The sequence below is a fragment of the Falco rusticolus genome, chromosome 2 (assembly GCF_015220075.1).
Source record: "Falco rusticolus isolate bFalRus1 chromosome 2, bFalRus1.pri, whole genome shotgun sequence".
Taxonomy (NCBI): Eukaryota; Metazoa; Chordata; class Aves; order Falconiformes; family Falconidae; genus Falco; species Falco rusticolus.
Window position 1 is genome coordinate 121,039,985 of NC_051188.1, and position 25,200 is coordinate 121,065,184.

The following is a 25,200-nucleotide window of genomic DNA, read 5'->3' on the forward strand; positions in this document are numbered from 1 at the left end:
TAGTATTTCCAGCAATTTTCCAAGCTGGTTCCCAGCTGACACCCAGCTAGCGATGACTCTGCATTCTAACAAATGGCTGTGGTTCTTGTGTACTTTAAAAGAAACTTGAGCCATTCAGGTAAGATTGAGTTGAAAGATAAAAATTCTTGTGTTTGGAAGGTTGTTGGGTTTGTTTGTTTGTTTTTATAATGTAATATGATCTCTTCTGTTAGCTTTTTGAAATGAAGCAGTTGAACCTTTTATTGGAGGTGGCACAAAAAAGTTTGAACTGGAGTTAAGGTGGAGAGAGATTCTTTTCTGTGAAGATTTGAAAAATATATTGCAAAGGTTCATTTTTCCTGGGAGACAATGCATAGGGATTAAAATTTAAATAAGTGTAGATGTCAGGAAGTCTGGAAAGTACAATTTCTTTCTGAGATGAATTTATTTGAATAAGAATATCACTCAAAACGTTCCTTTGCTTCTGCGTGCAACATTATTTCTAGTGTAACAGTACCCAGAGATTGCAGTCAAAGTCACAGCCCTTGTGGGTTTTACACAAATACTAGTCTTTTGCTCTTAGATGTTAGCAATAACTTTATTTTCATAAAGAGTATTAAAAACTGTCAAAGCACTTGATAGTTAAATCTCATAATATGTCTCTGGCAAAAGCATGTAAACCTAATTGCAAAATAGGCCAGTAACCAATGTGGAGACACTTAAGCATGTCTGAAATTGTGGTGTTTCCTGCAAACAAGAAAGTCATGCAAATCTTGAATGATTTAGTATTAATCTATCGGGGTACATGCTCCTAGATGATCAATACATTTGGCTATTCTTTTCACAGTAGGTCAGCTCTTTATGGACAAACTGCTTACAGCAGGAAAACAAAGGTATATAGCCTGAAACAGAATACAGAAAATATTGTAGGAAAAGTTCCTCCAGCTCCTGTCAGAACAGTGTTATCTCTGGTTGTGTTTTTCAGGCTTTGCGCTCTTATTTCTTTACCTTTTTACTATTCTGTTTTGCAGTCACGTCTTCCTCTTCATCTGGGTTTTCGTTTCCTTTCACTTTCCAAGAAAAGTGTGCATTGAAATGCTACATGTATGTCCTGCCATGTTCACATATTTGTTGTCTCACAGTAAAAAAAAAATTGCCAAATACTTTGTGCATGGTGTATTATTTTTGCTAATTGCTCGAATATTTCTGAATGATTGGTGAATAAACCTTAAAGCAAACATGCTTAAAGATCACAAAGATTGGCTAAGGTGTCAGGCATTCACTGAATATTGGACATTTTCTTATTAATTATAGGTTAATCCTTTTCTCGAATGAATAGTATGTCTGTACTAACTACTGCTTTCTTCATCTACAGATGCTGAGCCACGGTATTTGGTTTCAGTAAGACCAGCACGCGTTTCAAATAACAAGAAATCTTGTTCAGGTATTTTATCGTTACTGCATCTCTTAAACTAGTTAAAGGAAGAAAGACTCTTTTACTGGTTTTGTCTGAAAAGGTATTTGTAACTGCAGGTGTCTGACCGGGGTGCACAGATTCCATACATGGGCAGGTGAAATGTAGGACAGTATTTCCTAGTCACAGGTGGTGTTCAAAACATGAAGTAGTACCTAAAGACTGGTCTCGTAAAAAGTTCTTAGAAATGAGAATTGAAATTTAGAATACTGATTTCTGATGTTTAAAAAGGTCACAAGTGCATGCAAAAAAAGTAAGTGTTTTGAAATACAATGATCTAGTGTATTGAAGTTACTTTTCCCAAACTATCTGTAAGGATTCCTTCATCCATGGACATGTTAATGCTCTTTCTTTCTCATTGGAAAATGGTAACTTGTGTGCGTATGTGTGTGCATGTGGATAGATCTGTACCTATACATATATCTGTAAATCACTACTACTAAGTTTGCTGTTGCGAGGAGTTAAGTAACAAGGGATGTTTCTAGCTTAAACTATACATAGCAGAGCAGAAATCTAAATTTGATTCTCATCTTTTCCAAAGACTTCCTATTATGACCTTAATCATATTGTTAATATTGTTAGATTTTAATTCCTTTAATATGGAGACAACTGTCAGGATCACTGGACTGTTGCACAGAATAAACTGATAATATATTTGTATATGTTTATAGTTTGAGACAAACTTTTTAGTAGGGCCTGTTGTGATAGGAGAAGGGGTAATTGTTTTAAACTAAAAGAGCATAGATTTAGACTGGATATAAGGAAGACATTTTTTACGATGAGGGTGGCAAAGCACTGGCACAGGTTTCCCAGAGAGCTGATAGACGCCCCATCCCTAGAAACATTCAAGGTCGGGCTGGACGGGGCTCTGAGCTACTTGCTGTAGTTGAAGATGGCCCTGCTCACTGTGGGGGGAGTTGGTTAAGATGGCCTTTAAAGGTCCCTTCTGACCCAAACTATTTTGTGATCTTTGTATAAGTTTTTGGGTTTTTTTTAATTCCTGGTAACTGCTTGGGATTAATTTCTTCTTGCTCTTGGCTAGATGTAAAACAGTATACCTGTTTTATACCCTGGAAGGATTTTGAAGAGTGATGTACCTTTCAGATGCAACATATATGTGTGTGTGTGTGTGTATAGATATATCTCAAGAAACACAAAACCAAAAAAAGCCCAATGTATGATTTGGGCTTTATCAGTATTTTTCTATATAAAGTCTACAGAAACTGATTGTGAAACAAGTCCAGCAGGCAGAGGTGTAAGAACAGCTGTTGGTTTAATGCTAGCTAGATATATGGCAAGTTGGTTTAGTAAGAACAGTTAAACTGGACAAATTGCCAAGAATCATGGTAGAGTTGAATTGCTACAATTTTAAATGTACTAATTTACATTTAGTTACTTAGTTACATTTCTAGAAGAGACACTGTAGTTCAAACTGGGATTAATACAGAGGAGTTGTATGGTTTATATTCATATAGGTCAATATAGATGATCACCAAGGTAATTCCTGGTTTTACAGCAGATAAATCATTACAGTCTGTAACTGGGAACTATTGGCATAATGAGTCATAATCAAAACAATACATAGGTTCTCCCAAAACCCAGGATGATTTCAAGTTATGTGAGAACTTGTTTTTTCTTTTCCTTAAAACTTGACGTATTTTCCATGTTTCATCAAAAAGTGATCAACAAAGGGATTTTGCTCTAGATAGCAGATTTGCCAGTTAGTTTGGGGAATGACCAACTGGATGAAGTTTTTCTTTAAAAGTTGGGAAAGAGTATAGGAACTGGGCCAGAAAACTAGAAAATTGTTTGGACATTTGCCCTTGTGGAAGTGTGGTATGTTCCACAGTATTTCAAAGCATGTGATACTTCCTCTTAAGGATAGACAGTGGTTTTGTTTGTTTGGGGGGGTGTGTGTGTGTGTGTCACCATATTCATCATCAATACAAAGTAAAAACCTACATGGTTAACATTCCTAAATGCACACACATGCATTGGTTGAAAGTACAAATCACACTTTCACTGGGGCTTGTTAATAAAGAGGTATTAGGGTTCAAAAGGCATGAAATGAAAGTCAGATCTGTTTCGCAACAGTGAAAAATATAACATGTAGATCAGCTGCTTATAAACTTTTAGGGAATTTGTGGTCACCTGTATGTTTTGAGGAGGTACAGATCCTTTAGATTTTTGAAGTATGTAATGTGATGTTAAAAAATAGATGAACCTCCTTTAAATAATCATATTTCAAACACCAAAGGTTCTCCTTGGGCTTAAGCAGTCCACAAAATACGGGTTCAAAATAATTGCTCTAGATCATGACTTCATTTCCAACTATTACCTTTTAAACTTTCTGTAAAGAAAGTTCTTTCTTCACAAGGAAGTTGTGCTACTTCATTCAGAGCAAAGCTAAAGTTACATATCATGCAAAAGCTGAATGTTTTCAATGTAGTAGGTGATACAGACACTGACCTAGATCTGCCTACAGTTAAAAGCAAAAGAATTTGTATGGGTTTTATTTTACTCTTGACCAAGAATGCTGTAGAAAGTATGAATTATCTACAGAAATAATTGCAGTCTTACTAAGAATCCTGCCAAGAAGTTACTATTTCTGTCACATGCAAAGAGAGACTTCCTAATGTTCTGAACTCTGTAACACCTTCTGTGATGCAGCCCAAGACAGCCAGAGCTGTGAAGTTAAGCTGCATATAGCATATTCTTAAACTAAGCATAGCAAACCCACCCACCATTCCTTTTCAAAAACTAGGCTTAACTGGAACATTGGCTGAAAAAAGAGGAATAGTGGAAAAACTGTAGCAAGACAAAATTGAAACAAAGTTTAGTAAACAAATCTCCCTCCAACCAGCCAAATAATAGCAAGTATCCCTTTAGGTTACCCTGGATCTGCAAGACTGGAAATGAAATCTTCCGGTTTCTTCCTAGGTTGAAACATATGCCATGCAAGTCCAGAAGGGACCTAAAAAATAGTCTTTTTTGATGACTGTGTGTCTGATACTTGCTTTCTAAAACAGTCTTCTAATCTGTGCTTCTGCTGCATCCTCCCTCCTTTATGCCAGCTTTGTTCTGCACTTCTTCCCTGTGTTCAGTGGCTTCAGAGAAGCAATCTCTTCCTCGCAGATGTTTCGCTTGCCCCAACAAGAAGCCAACAAACAGATCACAGGCACTGTCTCTGTCCCCTTTTGTAAATCATACATTAGAAATAGTGACTGTGGAATGAGAACCATTCTACTTTTTCCTTCAAGTTTAGAAGAGATGTGGGTCTTCATTTACTTTATTATCCAACTGCAGATACTTTCCCTTACATAATGCAGGAGAGAGAAACTAATTTCTAATTGCAATTATATGTTTCTTATGTAGGTCGGACCAAGACTCAAAAGCCTCTGCAGCTGGTAGTGGGCACTCTCACACCAACTTCTGTGTTCCTTTCTTGGGGCATCCTAGTCAACCCTCAACATGACTGGACCTCAACAAGTAACTGTGCTAGCGACAGGTAATGTAACGGGAAAGCATTTTTTATGATGATAATGCTTTAATTCAGTGTAGTTATTTGGTGTGGCTGAAATAAGTTTGACAGTGGAAACTAAAAAGTTGGAAGCAATAGTTCTGAGTGTGAAGTAGGTTTTCTCATTTACCTTAATTAGCGCTTTGCAAGTCTTTACTTGTCTTGAGTGCAAATTTAGACAGACATCTACCTGCTGAAGTACAAATCTTGCTATTTCACACTAGATCTTTTATTCTTCTTAAACTAACAGCCTTGGCTCTACTTTCATTTGTATCTGAATCACCTGAAAGAAACTTTGTTAAGTCGTCGGAAATATATAGGTTTAAACATGGCCAAAGAGAAGTGAAGTCTTGCTCCGCTGTGGTAGCGGAATGGTCCTCGTTTTAGTGTGATTTGATCTTTGTTTCTTGTGTTTGGTCTTATCACTACACTGCTTTCCTGATATTGATACAGTACATCTTTCATTAATTTTTTGTTTTAAGTAAAAGAAGATCTTTTCTACTATAACATTTTTGTTTTGCTGTAATTATTTAATGAGTGGTACAGTAGGTGGGGAGCTCCAGAAGGCTCACCAAGTAGCAGTTTCAAGAGCAGTCGTAGTGCTGGTAGCTTCTCAGTTAAGTGCACCATTACATTTTAGGCAGCTCTTGGAAGATGAGTAGAATTAATCTGCTGTGATTATTCAAGTTGTTAATACAGATGTTTTCCCTGCTCTGTCATTTCAGTGTTCTCTTTGTATTTTTCCTTTTATGACAGAAGAATATTTTTTTGTCTTCATGTACATCATGGTGCTCCATTCAACTCAGCAGTGTTTTGTAAAACCAAGAAGGAACTTTGTGCACCCATGTTTGGGATGCCTCTACATCTGGTTTCCAACTATTTTTTTTCTTTTTTTTTTAATGCGTCTTTGCATTATTGAGAACACTTTTTTCCCCTTATCTGTCAAATTTTTGACTAAATTGTAGCTGTCTAATTTAGACTTGAAGCTCCTTACTTTGATGTTAATATTAAAACTCCATTGATGCTATTAAACTGGATGTCAAACACAGATTATATTAAAAAAAAAAGCCATCCCATGTAGCCAATATGATCTTTTTCTTACATCTCAAAAGTTTTGAACTAACCCTTTTTCAATCATCAAAAATTTCTCATAAACAAATTTGGATCTTCATCACCAACCAGAATTTAAAATACTATTGAAAAACAACATCAATGTTTATTAGGAAATTGTTATGGAGTATTAGGAAATGTCCAAGCATGTAATTTAATTGAATTTTTTTCAGTAGAAATAAAAGTTAGTTTAGGGTTTAATTTTTCTCTCTCAATAAAGAAAGAAGCAAATAGTTTCATACAGTTAGAAACTGAAGAAACAAGCTGATCATGGAGGAGCCTGTAAGGTGTTCTCCTCACATAATAATTTTAGCACTGGTTGTACCATGGAACTTACCTTCCCTATGTGCTGTGTCAGCAGCAGTGTTACAGCACCAATGGTGCAGTGGGAAGGAAGAACACTTCAGAAGAAGCCTGTATGTTGTGTTAATCTACCTGGAGATTCAAGGCATATAGTATCCACCACAATGCCTTCATCATCTTCAGGTTTTCTTCTCAGTAACTGAATATTCTTGTTGGACATTCATTGACTTAAAGTTTGAACAAACTCTTAAACATAGTATGTAATGTTTCTACTTAGTGCAGTGCTACTGGTGTCTTTCTAGGTTTAGAATATATTGTCTATGTTTGCTATTCTAGTATGAGAGATTTGTTTTACCATATCTTTGTGTCAACTAATGGTATGCATCTCCCCAAAATCTTGTTCCTTAGTTAAGTGTTGTTTAGTCAGTTAGCTGATTCCTCTCAGATGTTTACTTCTAATGTGACTCCATTTTAGTGAAATGTCAGGCTGTACTAAAGTACCATCCATGTATTTCCCTTTTGCTCCCATAAGAGGACTTGCCTACAAGAATTGAATTGGTCATTTGTTTGAGTATCTCCCTATACTTCAACTCTAAAGACACATTGACACTTATGAGTAGCTAGTTTAAAACCACTTAAATTAAAAACAACCATATCAAAGTATGGGTATATACCCATAAGCAGATTTCTGTTTTGCAATCAAGCATAGGAGTGAAGGGGAAAAAAAATATCACTTAAGTGCTGCTTTTTATTTTGTTTACCTTTACTGGACCAAAATGCTTGTGATTTGTCTAAATGATGAGAACAGTTTTCCACATGACCATAGTGTGTATTTATGTAATTCCAAGCAGAGATTGGATTCAAATATATTTTTAGTCAGTGTATAGAAGAAAAATTATTAATTTGTGTTTATGATTAAGTAATTGATAATGTATGAAGAGAAAATATTAGCCTGTTAGCAAGTTAGGACTGTGCTAAAAGTACAAGACTTAAAATCAGATAACAGATTCATCAACTTTTCTGTGTATTGCAGGGGTAATCTACTTCCCTTACTTGATCCTTTTTCATCTGGCACATTCTCCTTACTTTGACATGTTGAAATGCACTGTTAATCATCCTCAAGATTGTTGTGTAGTGACTAACCTCTAGTCTTTGACCTTGGCAGTATTGTGGCAATTATGACCTTTTCACTCAGTTCTGCCGGTTAATATTCCACTAAGTTTTAGATATGTAACTCTGTATGACCTGAAATGGAGTCACTGTTCTCAGCCTCAGATTTTGCCATTCCCAAATGGATGTTGGACTTTGTACAAATGTTGCATAATACAAGTTAGTTGAATATGTTACTGCCTAAGAAGATGGAAACCATTGGAACAGCGTGGATCTGTTGGCCAATATTTTCTCTAGTGCAAGTCTGACCTCCGTGGGATAGTCCTTAGAGGAGCTGGTTTTGTGAGCAAATGAGTTTTGAGTAAGAGGTTCCTGTTCTCAAAAAGCATTGGTATATTTTATTGCTTCAGTGAAGTTCTTGCTTGCTTGTTGAGGGCACATACTGTTTTTCTGTACTTACAAAGTGATTTTTAAGAAACTCCAATGAAGAAAAACTTCCCATGCCATTTTTTGACAAACCATTCTTTGATTTCTTGCCTCTCTTGAGATTAAGAGCATAAGCCAATAGAGTGCTACCTATTTCCTGCAAGATAACCCCAAACCCTAATTCCATGTGGAAGCAAGGGTAATCACTGCCATTTCTGTGGATGAAAGTTCTTTGCAAGGGCAAATTTTAAAGCATCTTTGAAGTGTCTATCATCTCTGGTCAGAGCCTTAGCACTAGAATGCAAAACAAAACAAAGCAAAAAGACCCAAACCAAAAAACCTCAAGCGACTGGTTTTATGTAACTGATGAAAACTACTTAACACCAGAAGGGTTCCACCAACAATGTCGAGTTCACTTTCTCAGCATTTTGTTTTCTGACACTAGTTTGAGGTAGTTGATGAGGGAGGATGGCAGAGTCGTGATAACCTGCTGCACAGTCATGTTCAGTTCCTCTTTTTATGTTTACACGAGAGTAGAGACCTGTTTCCTCTCTGCCCTCTCTGCCTTTCAGTGTTCAACCAAACAATAGTGGGCAGAGCTGTCCTAACAAACTTACTGGGCCAATGTTTACTGTCTGGTTAGGTCTGAAAAAGAGTATAGACTATTGTATTGAGTATTGAAAAAGAGAGTATAGACATTTTTTTTTGGCCTTTGGTTAGAACGACTCCACAGAACCCAGAATGGAGCAGGGAGTTGAAAAAGGCAGAGTTTGACCTTCAGTTCTTTAGGAAGGGCATTTGGGGGAAGAAACAGAAAATGTTGCAAGGCAGAAACTGGGTTTGTAGATGGAGTACTATATTTTACTTTATCGAGTGGATTGTATAGAAAAACCCCCACACTTTCAGATACATGTAAAACAGAAACTTAAAACCTGAAGGTATGAGTATTTTAATGAAAAATATCTAAGTTAAGAACTTCAAGAAATTCACATTTATACTGTTTAATCTTTTCTGCCCATAATTTAGATGTCCTCATGTCATATTTGAAAGTAGTACAGATTTTACTTAATTTGTATCTCATGCTCTAAAAAACAAAAAAAGAAAAAAAAAAAAAGGAAAAGAATCCAAACTTACTCTTTATGCTGTACAGCACATAGAAATAGGGATTTTAAAATCCCAAATTCAGAAAGATATGTACATGTGTAGATGCAATGTAGTTACTTTTGTGCCGATCTACAAATATGTGTCACAATGCAGCTGCCAACTTAATCATACTTTGTGTTGCAAATGTCATAGAAAATGGCGTTTAAACTTAACAGAATTCCTTAAGGAAAACATACTGCAGCAAATAAACTTTTTGAGATTCAGATGCTTTTGACTTCTGTGGAAGTAATGTATGCTAAAAGCTTCTTTAAACATGGAAAGGTTTATTGGTGGTCAGCCTCTCATTCTTTGCAACCTCTAATGCTTCAATTAATTTCAGTAGTTCTACTAAATATGAGTGAAAAAAGTGAATGTTAGTGATCATGTAAAAGTTAAAACTAATTAGAAAGCACTTTGCAAACTTAACTAGTAGCCATCAGCAATGTAATTCTTCCCATCCTTTTATATACATCGGTGTATCTTACTTTAAAGTAAACTTGGCAATAAAAAAGAAACGATATAATCAACTTCATGTGCTGATTTGTGAAACTCAGTATCTGGAAAATCATAGTTCAAACCATTTATTTTATTACTTTCTAACACTAAATGGATGCTATGCTTTTAATGAAGTCAACTATAAACAAATAAATATATGTGTACGTTAACAGTCTTTTTTTAAAGGTCTGATTTCGTTCCTATGCACCAAAGTGTAGTTTTATAATCTTTTATCTATGGAAACACAAAATCACAGACCGGGAATGTCCTTATATCTCCAAGGCTTAATTGTTTAGTGTTATGTGTGACCAAAATAGTAATGATTAAATTTTTTGGCACTTTGGTTTGGATCTGGTTCCAAATAAACCCATGATATTTGTACAAACCGACTTAGTCTGGAAATCTCCTAAAACCATCTGCTGTATAAGATTACTAGTTTCTAATTGTTTGTGCACAAATATTTGACTGTACGAGCATTTTCTGGGAATCTGGCTAAAAAGAGATTTGGTTAACAATTGGAAAAATAGCACTGGAATTCTTAGCAAGACAGTGTCATTCATACTGATATATAAAAACTTTACATTTTGCCTATCCATCCTAGAATTTTGCTTCTCTGGGCAACCAGCAAGATTTCCTTAATTTCAAAACCAAAACCCCTGTGGGTGGCTTCTTTAAAACAGTGATCATAACTTGATTTCTTGCATAATAAAAGGGTTAGCTCTAAGCTGAGGAAGAAACGGTTTCGCTGCCTTGCATTGTAGAGTTTAAAAAGCCAGCCCTATGTAAACCAAACGTAAAAAGGATAGAAACATCTTTTTGCATCGGGCTCATAATCTTTTACCTAGATTTTGCAGGTATCATAATCACCATAGTGGTTGCCCTATGGATTAATATTGTACTCTGGTGGCTTCCTTTAAATTATTAGATTGGTTTTGCTTCTTTTATTTCTGCCATTATTTCATGTCTGGTGTGCATCATAGGTGGAGGCAAGTGAAATCAGAATATTGTGAAAGAATACTTAAAGCTTGTTAATGTAGAGAGAGCTTCAAGAATGCAAACTTTAAATATGGCACTTTATTTCTTTACTGTGGTCAGATTTTTGGGTTTTTTTTGGTGGGGCTTTATTGCAGCAATTAACTCTGTGTGGAACAGTACCCCTCACCTGCTCATGACATGTTCTGTTTAAATTGTTGGTATTTATTATGCTTTCAGTTGTCTAGTAAAAAGGGAGGAGGTAAAATTTCTCTACAGTCCCATGGCGGTTTGCTTGGAGGTGTCTTCTAATGAGTGAAACATTGCCTGTTAGTGAGACAGGGAAAGATTAGTTTTTATGGAGCTTAACAAAAGGGCTCTAATGTTTTATAGTGCACTAGCTGGAAAAGAAGCAAAGTGAACCCTGAAATCTTTTGATTAGTATTGGCTGTAAATAGGAATGCAAGTGCTATTCAATAAACATTGTTCTGGTAAATTGTACCCTTTTCAAGTCTCTCACCAAAACAAACAAGAATCAAAAATAAAAGCAGTGAAATACTGCCAGGTCTTTGTACATGCTGAGAATCTAGATGAAAATAAATTCTCACCCAGTGTAACTGGGTGTGCCACCTGCTTGCTGAAAGGCCAAACAAGCATTCACAGCTGTGAGTAGCATTCCTGGGACTGTTCCAATTACACTTCACTGGAATAGTGTATTACTTTCATATCAGAGCCCTTCAGTACTCAATGAGTTTTTCATATTCTTACCTCACAGAGATAATGGGAAGCGTTCTATCTAAGAAATAGCGCAACGTAACTTTCCCCCCCGTGTGACTGTGGCTGTACTCCATTTCAGCCTGCCTGCTATCATTTTTTGCAGGAATCTATGGAGAAGTTTTCTCTGAATGTTTGCAGTCGGAGAAGAAGTTCTGCAGCTTCTGATACACATAGCCCTAGGGCAGCTGTGCAAAGTTTGTGCATCGATGTCACTGCCACAAGGGGATTGATACACAAGTTGTAACTAGATTTTATGGCTTTCTCGTGTCTTCAATTATATCTGTGGATGGCTTGGTATTGTGTTTTTTTTTTCTGAAAGGAAGGTTTGAAAAGGAGAAATAACAACAAAATTTAATCAATAAAATGTTCTCAGCCAGGCACTGAAGTTACACCTTATTTGGCAGCTCATTGGTCTGGTTTTAACAGTGAATTGTTCTTTGATGACAAAACTTGCAATTTCTGAATTCATACTCTATAAACAAAAGATTGCATTTCCCCAAAACTGCATGTTTTTTACAATTTGGATAATTTTTATACTGAAATGATTGTGACTTGCAAATTGTTAAATGGAACTTCATGTTGGTTGCTTTTTATTGAAATGGCTGAGGAAGTTCTGTCATAGCAGTCATGTTTTTACTACTCGCTGTGGCAAGTTTCCACTGAAATAATTACACCCTTGGTGAAGTTTTTACAGGCTTTGGAAATCTTGGACTTGAGAGCACATATCTTCTATGCTGCATGTTTCTAATGGCATAGTTTGGCCTAACTATGACAATCTTGTCAGATTTTTTTAATAGCCTTGAATTTTAGTGAAAGATGTTTTTTGACATACAAGTGTGATCTGTATTTTAAGTCACATTAGGGAGAAGGAATTTGCAGGTGTGGAGACAGTATTCAAAACCAGAACATTTTCTCTAGTAGAAGCAAGTGGGAGCAGCCATGTAAAAGCCTATTAATCATGAATAAGTTTTTGGTGGGTTATTTTTCCTCCTAATTTCTGATGCAGCTATTCATTTAGACTGTTCAGTAATTAAAATGAATCATTATACTGTTTTCTTTCCATCACATATGATCACTTAATTTCTACCCCATTCAACTAAAGCAGACAGGAAAACGTAAGGATGAAGATTGTCCCAGGTAACATGCAACAGGACAAAAGGAAACTGCCTCAAGTTGCGCCAAGGGAGGTTTACATCAGATATTAGGAAAAGTTTCTTCACTGAAAGGGTGGTCATTGGAACAGGCTGCCCAGGGAGGTGGTGGAGCCACCATCCCTGGAGGTGTTTTAAACACCACATAGTTGCGATGCTTAGGGACATGGTTTAGGGATGGACTTGGCAGTGCTGGGTTAATGGTTGGACTTGATGATCTCAAAGGTGTTTTCCAACCTAAATGATTCTATGAAAACAAATTAAATTTCCTCTTTTAGGCAAGCTGGGAAGAAGGTGACTACTTCTACTTGTGATTCACATTTTGATCGTAGATCTATATCTATTCAAAATCCTGTACCAAGAGACTTTATGGGGTCCAGCAAGATGAATTTGTGTTGCAGATGGGATTTGTTTATTACTGTCACATCCTTTGCAAGACAGTGACAGTTCAAGTAAGCTGTTCTTGACTGTCAACATCTGTGTGACTATGGATGAAAGGATTCAGAGCATAAAGGAGGAGAAATTTTACTCTTTTTAATGTTGCCAATAATTTCTTGTTTAAAACGTCATTCCAACTTATAGTTAATTCTGTTGCTTGACATAGGGAATTGGACCAGGAACTGATAAGAAGAGAGAGGATATTCACGACTTATCCTATGTCTTTCCAAGGTTTGGGTTAGACTATGGCTTGTTCTGAATGTGAAGCAGTACAGCTAATACGATATGTGAGCCAATATAAATACTAATTTTGTAAGCTGGTGGAATACCTGAATGAGCTGAACTGAAGCAACTAGAACAGGAGAACTTATATTTTTGGTGCCAAAAAGACAAATTAGACAGTTATGAAATAAAATATGTAAAGAAAGTGAGTCTGTGTGTGTGAAAATATTTTCCATGATTGGCACTTACCTTGTCTTAGGTTGTGTTGTAACAATGAAGGAAGAATTTCCCTGTACTCACCAGTCATCTTTCACATATACTCTACTCTGGAAGTGCTCTTCTGTAACTTTGGCAAAAGCAACTTTATGCAGTGGCAGTATTATATTTAGTCCATTAAGTAATTTTAATTTGGACTTTGGACACCTTTTCAGTTGGTTAAAGAACTCTTCTTTTTGGTTTGTTTTCTTCAGGTCCTTTCCTTTCTTTCCATATATTTTCCTATATAATATCTGGCTTCAATCTTACAACCCAAATTTCTTATTCTTTTTGCTTCTGAAAGATTCTTGGGCATGTACTTGGAGGTTTAGAGTTGTGTTTGTTTTATGGCCCTAAATTGCTCTTTAAGTGTGGAAAAATACAATTGAATGGGATTGACTCATCCTTTTTCAGCTGATGTAAATGGAGATGGATATGCTTTATTTACATTATGTTAACAATTTTCAATAATAATTGGATTGAAAAGTTGCCAAATGTCTCTGAGATTTGCTTTTACAAAACCAGAAAACCCCACCCCAGTTTGGCAGTGATTCAGCATGAATATTGAAAATGAGACTGTATCAGGCAGTGGAGTTCTTGAGCCGTAACTCTCACCACTTAAATTACATTGCTTTACACTGGTTACATTGCAGTCATACTTTTTCAGGGTGGTGCTGCTTGATTGAATTGGGCAATTTCTGTAGAAATGTTTTTTTATTTCATAATCTGTTAGCATTCATCATGTTAGTCGTTTAAACTGCTGAAAGTAATGTCTTGGTTTACTTTCTTGTTTCAAGTGTGGGCAATACATAATGGGATTGCTGAATGAGGAATGTATTATATAAATGTCAACTATTGCTGGTTTTCCCTTGAGAATATTTTTGGACCAATTTTGAGGGGAACACCTTCCCCTGGACGGATATAGAAGATTTTGAGAAATTGGTTGAGGCTTCCTGACTAGTAGACTCATGATTCAATTGACTAGTTCCGGCATATGTCAGAATCACAGGAACTGCTTGCAAAATGAGCTTGCAATTTGTGGTCAGAAACTCACACACATGGTTGATTGTGAATAAGGAGACTGTTCTTTTGCTCTTTGTATAAGACCCCTGATATTGGGGGCTCTGTGATGGGAAGCATATATGTATCTAGGAGGTGACTGGGCTAGCACTACATTTGCAGAAGAAGAAATGTCTTCTGATATTTGATAACTGTAAGGGGCCAGAAAGAACAAGAGCGATGGTGGGTAGAAGTTATTTTAGTAATTACTAACAAAAATGGTTGTGTTGTGGTGAGGTTTTGTGAAGAATTTATCTTTCTCTCTCTCTCTCTCTCTCTTTTTTTTTTTTTTTTTTTGTCAAACAGGTTCTATACAGTACGCTACAGAGAAAAGGGTAAAGACAAGAAATGGGTTTTCCAGCTTTGCCCAGTTACAGAGACAGTGGTGGACAATCTGAAGCCAAATACACTTTATGAATTTGGAGTTAAAGACAACGTAGAGGATAGTGTTTGGAGCAAGACTTTCAATCATAAGACAGTTCTGTCTAGTAAGTATTTGACAGTAATTAATCAAATAGCAACTCAGCTTGACAGTATTTTTTCCTCTGTTGTGGTATTGCATAGAGTAAGCTACTGATCAGGTTTTCATTGTTTAAATGCTATCCCTTATGCACCTAACATTCTTTTAGGAACTGGTGAGACTAGGAATAGTTTGTGTTTGAAAAACTGCCACCTGCTCTTGTGAAAGGTGTTCTTGTTGCATATAGTGAATCTGCTGCAGATTGGTAGAACTCTAACAGTGTTTAGTTTAGTTACGCATAGAAGTGTAGAGTATGCGTGTTTATACTTCTGACTGGTTTCCAGGCTTTTTCCTTGGGCCTTGAATAGTAAGATCATTGCTAATTTCAGTTGATGGAAAGTATTATCCTTGCTTGAATCTTCTTTTATATCTACTTTTACATTCAAGCTGGTTGAAAGCTAGGCAGGGTCTGTCCTATTCAGCATTCATCACACTGGGCCCTTTATGACTGCTGGAAAGTTGAATTTGAAGCTAATTTTAGGTCAAGGAATTATGTAAATGGTGTTTGAAGCATGTGCTGTCATGTATGCTTTTGTTTGGGTTATCACAGAGGCAGTGTATGGCATCTCTGGCTGTTCTCTCAGTCATATTTTAAGATTTTCTCCAAAGTCCCAAGACAATGCAGGCAAGGTGACGTCAAATTAACCCTTGAAAAAACAGGTACTGCTCAAAGAAGCACTGCTATCAGTGGAGGAAATAGGCAGCAGCAGAGCCTTCCTCCATTTAATGAGAGGAAGAAATTTGATTTGGACCTCAGTTTCAAGTTGTAGGTGAGTTACAGCTTGGGATACTTGAGGATAAGGGAGGGGAGCAGTAGGGTTGGCTTGTAACATGGCAAAAGCACTCATACTCCCTAATAAAGAACTTTGCGGGTATCATCGTAGGTTAGAGAGCTGTAACTTTGAAGTACTAGCCCAGTGACCCTAGAGTAATTTTAGCAGTCCAGAATAGTGCCATCACTATACAATGAGCTTAAAGTGGAGAATGATGGTTGCCTTTTCCTATACCTGCATCACAAAAAGAAACTGCTTCACAGCTCTAAAGCAGGCTTAGCAAATGGCTTTTCCCCCTACATTTTAAGTATTTTAGAGTAGAGTGAGTTCTGGAATGTATTTGAGCACTTCAAATAGGAGGGAATGAAGAGTGCATAGTGTTTATAGTTTAATACTGTGTTCAAGACTGATTGAAATATATCCACTGACATGACTAGATCTGCTCTTTGTATATAGTATATTTCTAAGTGCTGTTTCTTACAGACACTATACATTTTTAATAGGCCAGGAGAATCATTCTTGTAAGTGACAGAGACTGGTTGAGGTTAGTTGAAAGAAACTTTGTTGTAAGAGTTCATATTCTATTTAGATGAGATTTGTTTTACCCAGAATGTAGACTTGTATATTCAGTGGATGCTTCTGCAGCAACTAAATCCAAGGACTTTGACGTTACCTTGTATGTCTACATTCTGGCTCACTGCTAACATGTCTTCTAATCAGAAAATCGTCACCACCTTTCAGATTCAAGGCTTTTGTGTTGTCAATGCATAGTAGGTAGATACAGAAACCATGGGCAGTAAACAGAGAGTGAACATTTATTATAAATTTGTAACCATCTGTCTGCATGTAGGAGTTTACCAATCAGCACAAATGGCCTCTTTGTTTCTGTTTTAACTTACTGTCTTACAGCAATTCAGGGTCATTTAATATATTAAGCATCTCAACCAAAACCAAACATCCTTCACTGTAAACTTTTTTCCTCACTGAAGAATGTATAAATTACTGTAAAGTGAAATTCCTGTGGCATGGTCTTTTATTTGTTGAATGCGCTGGTCCAGTTTTTGTTATCTGCTAAACCTGTTGGGAGAGGTTGGGAGGAGAATCTGGTTTTAATTCAGGATTTGGGGAAGACAGAAGAGACATGGCAAATGTTCAACATTTAACCAAAATCTATCAAAAGAGATGACAGTAGATTATTTCTGACCATCTTAACATGATTTTTCTCATTAAGTTTGTGTGAAACTTTTGTCAGTTTTCCCTTGTCTTTAGGCCAATAGTAGGTCCTGTTCCTGAGAAGCATCAAGCACTTTGAAAGATTTTGTTGTTGTTGTTGTTGTTTTGTTTTATTCAGGATAACATGTGAACTTAAATGTCTCTCAACTGGTATTTCACTATAGTTTCATTTTTTTTCAATTGCTTATCTGTTATGGATGGAATTGTGAAGAAATAGGATAATACGTAGCTTGACTCTTGTTTACACACCTATCAACACAAAGGGAGCAGAAAAGTGTAAAGGTGGAAGATGTAGATAAAGTTTGAAGCATCATGCTAGAATATGAAGAGGTGCTGGAAGGGACTTAACAGGTGCATCATACCAATCTTATAATACTAAGAAGCTAAGAGGAAAAACCTAAGAGAAAGATTTCAGAGATTAAATCCTGGGTTACTTTGTTCATTTGTTGAGATAAAGGAAGCCGTGTCAGACCCAAAGAGAAGCGATATGCCTGCTCTGTATAGCCACTGCTAAATGTGTATTTATGTTTTTAGAAGAGTGCACTTAAAAGCAAGACTAACTACTGGAAATCTTTAAACATGCTGCTTTTAGCCAGATGGGATGCAGACATTCCTCTTTCAAGTTTCTGCCTTGCATATTAGTGTTGTGGTTATATTAATGTTATTAAAGAATCCTCTTAGGCACCTCTGAATTTTCCTTACTAAGTCCCAAAGACCACTTCATCTCTCTTACCCGCTGTTGTAGAACAACAGGAATATATTTCATTTCCTTTCTGTCAAAATCTGAAGAGGAGGCTTTGCAGATGAATTTACTAGTCTGGAGAAACAGGACCAAACAAAACTGTTGCATAGTATTTTTTTATACTTTGTCATTAAGCCTCCTAAATTTCTTAGCTATTGAAAAAGGTGGATAAACTTGGTTTGCTTTGCTTTGAACAAAACAAAAAGCAATTTTGTGTATTTATTTATCTTTCTGTCAAATCAGATAAAAAAGTAAATGGACAACTCCAGAATATGTACAAGTTGGTACCTAATTCCCAAACACAGGTATGCAAAACTGTCTTATTTTTTATACCAGATATGTATTTTGTATGGCCAAGTTTTTGTTTTTCTGTTAGAATAAATTGAGAAAGACATGGCCACAAATTGCAAATATTAAAAAAATATCTGTTAAATCTAAGACTACATAAATGTATGGAGAATTGTTTATATATGTGGGTTGTTGAAATGATTGAGAACCGTAGCTGAGATTAATACATATACTGATTCTGGTTTAAAAAAGATGAAGTTGATGGTTTCCATGTGTGCATGGCAGGAATCAAGCCATGGTCCATTACATAGGTTTAGTTGTAGGCTAATTAGGTATTCAATTAGACCAGTAATACTTCAATTATACCATTAGGTACAGAGTTAGAGCAGTATAATGCTTAGGTTATTGGAAACAGTCATGTCTCATATTCAAGAGAAGATGTTTTATCTGTGTAATATGAAGCCAGTTGATTAGCAATTCAGGAAGGTGCTCATCTCATTATGTTGTTGATGAAATCAACTTTACAGTTCTTCCTATTGGTCCCATAAGTGTTGTAAGTTACATGTGTTAGCCCAAGATCAGGTAATTCATTCTGGCATATGAACTGTAAGCTGAGTTCCTTTACTCCTCTTAGCAAACCTTGTGTGCCAGGACCCTGACTCTGTTGTGCTGCTTCTGTAGAAGTACAGATTCTATTTATGCCAGAGAATTCCTGAGAAAGTGAGCTAAAACAGTTTTCCAAATATTTGCACAGCTTAAACATGAAAGAAGGACTGAAGCCAGCATCTAGTGCATTTAGTCAGCTTCTCAGGGCTTAGTTCCAGCACAGTACTGCTTTATCACCCTACACAGAAATATAATGAAAATATGCCGTAGATTGCTCTAAAAATTCTCTTATCATTCTCACTTTAGTGGTGCAAAAAGCCATAAAACTAAGGCTGGGAAGCAGATAGTGGCCCGCTCTTACGTTTATGTTATTACTTCAGTTTCCACAGTATTAGGTGGAGTATGTTTCAGTGGTGCAATCGCATCATCAGTGCAAAGCCAGAGTGAGTGTTATGTAGGTCAAGCTTTCTTTGCCTTGTTCTTCTCCAAAGACACAACTGACTCATATCAGCATGGTTCTAACTCTTCTCTGTAAGGAGACATTTTTAAAGGCTGTTTATTAATGCAGCATTACTGATCCATCTAGTCATTCTGCCCTTTCAACATCGGTCACATACCAGCTTGTGTTTCTTTTGGCAGGTTCACCCTTTCAGTTTAACTAAGTTCCTGGGGCTCTGTGAGCTACAGCTAAGCTGTTTGATTGTAGGGCTCCTGACATGAAATACAATGAAATGAATACCTCCTTCTGATAAATGCATTTTATCCCACTTGTTAGTCACATAAATAGCAGGGTTACTTCAAAAGCTGATCATCTGCAACACATTTTTTTTCACCAGAAGGCAAAATAGAAGTGAAAACCTTGTTAATAATAAAGGAAAATTAGTAAGCAATTAAAAAAAGGAATATTATTTTGCATCCTTCATTAATGACAATGATTGAAACCTCCACTTAATTTCAAACCATGTTCATGCCAATGCAAAACTGTTACTGGGTAGCAGAAAGTAACAGCTTTGATGGAATAAGCAGCCTCCATCCATTTCCCTGAGGAAAGGGCCATCTGACATATTGAGGTTTGCCTTCCTCCAGCTTCTTAGACATTGGTATGTGTACCCAACTGTTGCTTTTAAAGCATCTTTTTTTTTTTAATATTTAGACTAGAGCAAAAATAGTTATATTTAGGTAAAAAATTGAAGCTTTGTCATCAAATGCTGAATTTGCATGCAAGTGCTCTTTCACATGAAGTAGACCAGGTGTCATGAAGTGCAAAATGAACATTAACTGATTTGGACTTTAGCAGTGTACATTTAACAAAGAGAGGTAATTGAGTTATTTTCTTTCTTGCAACTTAGATATAACTGTAAAAAAAAAATATCCACTTTTATTGTATTTAGCATTTTTATATTGCTGGCATTACTGTCTGCCTCCTGTCGTCACCTGAGTGTATTATTAAGCTTTCAGAAGTTGTTCCTTGTACCGATGTGTTGTAGTAAATACTAATTTTTAATCTTAGGATCAGCTGCTTTCTTCCTTTTAATAAATGTGGGGTCCATTCATGAGTTCCTTATTTTTGTGGTATCAAAATCCTGGAAAACATTCACACTGGGGCAAAAAGTAATCTCAGTCAAAGGCAAGTGAACAGCAGAAAAGTCCAACTATTTAGCATAAAAATGTGAGAAGAACATGAGTGGCTGGCCAATTATACTTTGAAAACAATTTCACCCAATAAAATTACTCTGGGTTAATCTACTTTAAGTAGACTGTGCACCCAGGAGTGCTGATAGTTTAGAAATGTACACCCAGTTCTGAAATAGTTTGTATTCTAAATGTACTATTCCTGAGAATATAATTATATCCTATGACAGAATTTGTAATTGCATGTTTCAGATTTTTTGTTGTAGTTAATTTTCAGCTTTTCATACCTTTCTGGACTACTCCCCTGTGAGTATTCAAGAGATACTTAAAAGAAAAAAAGGATTGGGGATTCCTAAGCTGTCAAATACTGTGTTTTTATGAAGCAAAATACTCAAGCTGAAAAAAGGAAATGAAAATGCAATGTTACTGTACTAACCCATGGGAACTGAAGCAATAGTGTAACCTTCAGTGACCATGGCCAGAGCCATATCCAGTGTTAACATGGGCCTGGCGCAGCACAGAATTAGAGCCCTCTATTTTTGTTACTCAGGAAGTTGAATTACTATTATGGCATTTATCCCAAGGCTTTGGTTTTGGGTTTTTTTTCCCCTCTCTTCTCTTAGCTTACACTGCGTGATAACAAGAAGTTGGTCCCTGTCACAATAATCAAACAAGGTAAATTTGCATTTTTTAATTTATTCTTATGCTTTGCAAGAGTAACTTAAAATTAAAATGGAAAAGAAAAAAAATTCTGACTCAGATGTGAATGTCGTGAAAGTTTCCATTTAGAATATGTGGAGCCTTACAAAGTATTGTATCCTTTAATTACAAATACTGTTCAGCTGTTACCAATCTCTGTTAATAAAATGAGCTATTACCTTGCATTATGAACAAAGACTTAGTTGAATCAGTGAATGGATACCAGTTTGTTCTGATTTCTGCTAGTATCCATTCTTTTTCTCTCTCAACTGCATTGTCCAGGCACATTGATCTCCCAGCTTAACTTGATTCAGGCATGAAGGGCAGCAGTACGAACAAGATTCACGCTACCAAACTTTTTTGTGGTTACCTTCAGCTAAGTCATTGATTTAGGCTCCCTTCTTCTCCTTTCCCTGGTCAGTGGAGAGATCCATCTACAGGAGACTTATACATACTGCCCTTTAGAAATTTCTCTCTAGTAGTGAGTGGTAGTATAGTAGTGTAATCTTTAAACTAAAACTCTACTTAAAGATAGCTGATAGAAAATGAGCTGAGGATTAAAACTTGCAGACAAATTGTATTATGAATAATTCTAAGTAACAAAATCAAGTAGATTGTCTTTGGAGGTATTCACAGTTCAGGGACAGGAAAACACTGGAGGATGGTGTGAAAACAAAATATGATAATTACTGTTAAAATATGACTGTACTGGCATTTACTTCAAATGCATCTTATTTGAAGTCTTGTGAATAGCAGGGTAATGAGATGACCTGGAGCTGGCCCTTTATTAACATTCACATAGAATGTCATTTTTCACCAAGGATATAAAATGATATGCTAGGGGGAAAAGAGATGCACAGTAAAGAGATGGTGTAGAGGAAACAGTTTGCAGTCTCTTAAATTGAATGTAAATGCAGAAAAGTCTAGGATGGTGTTCTTACCTCCAATTATTAAGTTGAGGAAAGGTTTTCAGAATGCCGAGGCTTGTCTTAGGTGTGGTTCTGTTTCTTGTTTGGGGTTTTTTTGGTGTTGTTTGGATTTTTTTAAATTATTTTCTGATATACCTGTGTTGTTTCCGCAGTTATTCAAAATCGGACACAGTCAAAAACATTGGATAGTTCTTCTCTGCCAGGAGCGATATTAGGTGACTAGAAGATATTTTTGTTATTTTTCCTTATGTTTGGCTGAAAATTACAACTTTGTAATACTTCTAATTTTCTTGATCTTGATAGTTCTTTCCTTGCCTATCAAAGGGTATTTTGCAACTGGTCCAGACAGTATTTATTATGTTTTATGGTGGTACACGTGGTTCAAGGATGATGTAGCCTAAGGGAAGTAGAACCATTTTATTGTCATAGTATTTAAAAGAAGATACCGTCACTGTTAAAGCCAAGAAGTTTTTATACTGCAAGTAACATTCTGTGGCAAAGATCTTACTGAGATGAGGGGTTGTTCTTTTTGTTTTTTTTAAGATGGTATTGGTAATATACCATTTACAGACACAAACCTGCACGGACGTATTAGGCTACGGTGATGCATATTACAACTTTCCTTGCAATTAAAGCTTGATGTTAGATCTTTGGGGATAACTGTTCCCTCAAGCCATTCAGTTTCATGCTTTCTACCCTTGTTTATCTGTTAAGAATACACAGTATTGGCCAAGGACATAAAAATAGGGAAAAGTCTATCATAATAGCGCTTAGTGTGGTGAACTACTGTTCTGCCTGAAATACATCAGAAAAACTCACTGTTTTTCTAGTGAATAAACTAGTCACAAGTTTATTCTTGGATTCAGGAAGGTGTTCAGTCGTTTATATATACAGAAATACTTTATTTAACTACTAACTTTAGCTTAAGTTTACTTTGTGTGGGTTTTAACGTATTGATGTGAATCAGATACTTACTAACCATGTTTGGTGTCAAGTCTTCTTGGCCCACCAGACAGAATGTCCTGGCCTCTGTGATACTGCAGTACTCCAGGGTTGTATGCTCCAGTATTGAATTGTTTTCAATTCTGATTAATCGTGAAATGGCGATAATACACTGAGTGGTGTAAAGGGTAAATAGCACCAAATGGGAGTGATAATTACTGAATAGCACTGATTTCCCAGATACTCAGACTAAACTCCCAATGGTTCAGTAGTAATTGCTCATATACCTCAGAGGGAAGACAGTATAATTTTCATCTTTTCTGGAGTTAATGGCACATGTCTTTCTGTGTAGTGCACCTTATTGTTCCCGGCCTCAATGAAACTCAGCAGAAACTTCCCCCTCTCCTGACAATAGATGACATACCTCAAGCATCCAGGAAAAAACTGGGTAAGCAGAAATGAACTAAGCTTCTATTGTTTGTGAGCAGTATCATAAGCATAGCAATGTGAGATCATGTATGCAAGCAGAAAAGTAATTTCCCCCTCCCCTCCTTTTTTACCTTCTTTTTTTCTGTTTGTCTAATTAATGATTAGCTTGGACTTATAAGGATTCATAGAAATTCATTTATTCAAAAATATCTGAACAGAGTTTTAAGGTATTTTGCAGCCATTTAAAAGAATATGCAGTAGTTTTGATCCATACAGGAAAGGAAGGAAACCAGTCATGTTTATGGACTTTAGGGGGTTTGGTTTGTTTCACAACGTAACTTTTTTTTTCATAGATTATATCTTTCAGTATATGTCTTGAAAAATGGAAGTTTATGTGTCCATTTGGAAGACCAGATTTTCAGTGAATTTTAATTGTATGATTTCTGGCTTTAGCATATGTGAGAAATTGTTTCATGAAGAGATTCTTATCTATTATCTGTAATTAAATCCATGAAAAAATGGTAGCCAGAAATTAGAACATTTCAATACAAGTTTCCTGTGTATCTTGTGAATATGCCTGAAACCTGCAGCAGAAAGAATGAGGCTTTTGTTTAAGATTTATAAACTAGCATATCATCTGTGAGTAGCATAACTGTGGGAAATACAGCTTTCTTTAAAACCCCTAATAATGCCCCCAGTGCATCTTTCACAGATTCCTAGAGCAGAGTTATGGATCTGATGACTTTTGGCTTGTTTGTTCTTAATACTTAATTTGAACCGTGAACAACTGGGTCAGATTTTTTTCCTTTATTTGTGCTATGTTTATTTTACTGTGTCACTCCATTGCTAGCCATGGCACATTCTCAGACTGGCTTGCTTTGCAGTGAGAAAACAGCAGTGCTTGTTCCTGCTAAGATACTGTGTATGTGTAAGGGTAGAGCTACGCAGTAGAATAATATTGGTGTTTTGAGTTAAGAGTATGTTTGAACTAAGGCTGAGTTCCTTAGAAATAAGTTTCTGGAAGTGTTTACCAGCATCTGACAGACAAATATTGTTAACATCATCTGTGACTACTGAAAATTTAAGCTAAGTGGAAAAACTTAATTGCAGTATTTACATTACAGAGCATTACTAGTTTTCAGTCACAATGATAAAATTAATCACATTGTTAACTTGATTACTGATACCTTCTTTGAACAGGAAGCATAGAAGAAGAGGTGTTTATCATTACTAGCTTGGTTTGTAACACAAATATGATGTGCAAGTAACAAAGGTATCATGAAAATTCAGCAGCAGACCATATTTTGACAAATCTGTTTTTCATACCACTTTCAGTAAACCTATTTTAAGACCTCCAATATTAGTTTTGGACTACAGTATTTAGAACTTTAATATTCATTTTCTAACAGTAATATCCTTCTGCAGGAAAACAATGTTGTGGTTTTAGGCAGGTTATAAGGTTCAATAGCGTGCACAGTGAAAATGGCAGAATGTCACTATAAGCAAAGAGTGGGGAAAAAACCAAAGGTAGTTTCAGTTCTCCTAGAGATGTCCAACTTATTCAGCTGACTGCGCATAGAACTTGGACTTCTAAATTTCAGCACTCTGCTACTTCTGAAGTAGATGGCTTGTGTGACTGCAGTTTGGAGCCACTCTTTTATGGTAAATTACACAAGCACTTTGTGAAAATAAGCAGGGCAGACAAGTGATGTTTATTCTGTTTACTACATGTTCCTTACCAGAGAACATGAAGTACGTGGGTGTGCACAAAAGGGACTACTGGATTTCAAAGGAGTGTCAAACAGGGAAGAGTCATTGCTTGGAAGGCAAAAACAGTCTGAGAAATAATGCAAATGTATAAAATAATTGACAAAACGTCATATTGTCCAAATCTATTACAGATACCTTTCAATGATCCCTGAGAATGATGTATGTCTGCAATAAAATGCAATAAGGCTTATAGTGTGTGAAGT

At 36.2% G+C, this 25,200-nt stretch overlaps 1 protein-coding gene across 1 annotated transcript in view; it reads left to right on the forward strand.

The window, feature by feature from the left end:
• LOC119143563 (ABI family member 3 binding protein) overlaps positions 1-25,200 on the forward strand; it is a 144,031-nt gene that overhangs the window by 13,747 nt on the left and 105,084 nt on the right. The window contains exons 3-9 of the mRNA XM_037377939.1: positions 1,355-1,423; positions 4,829-4,961; positions 14,741-14,922; positions 17,946-18,007; positions 20,852-20,903; positions 22,009-22,071; positions 23,151-23,246. Of these exons, the coding sequence (XP_037233836.1) occupies positions 1,355-1,423; positions 4,829-4,961; positions 14,741-14,922; positions 17,946-18,007; positions 20,852-20,903; positions 22,009-22,071; positions 23,151-23,246 (657 nt within the window). The remainder of the gene's footprint in view (positions 1-1,354; positions 1,424-4,828; positions 4,962-14,740; positions 14,923-17,945; positions 18,008-20,851; positions 20,904-22,008; positions 22,072-23,150; positions 23,247-25,200) is intronic.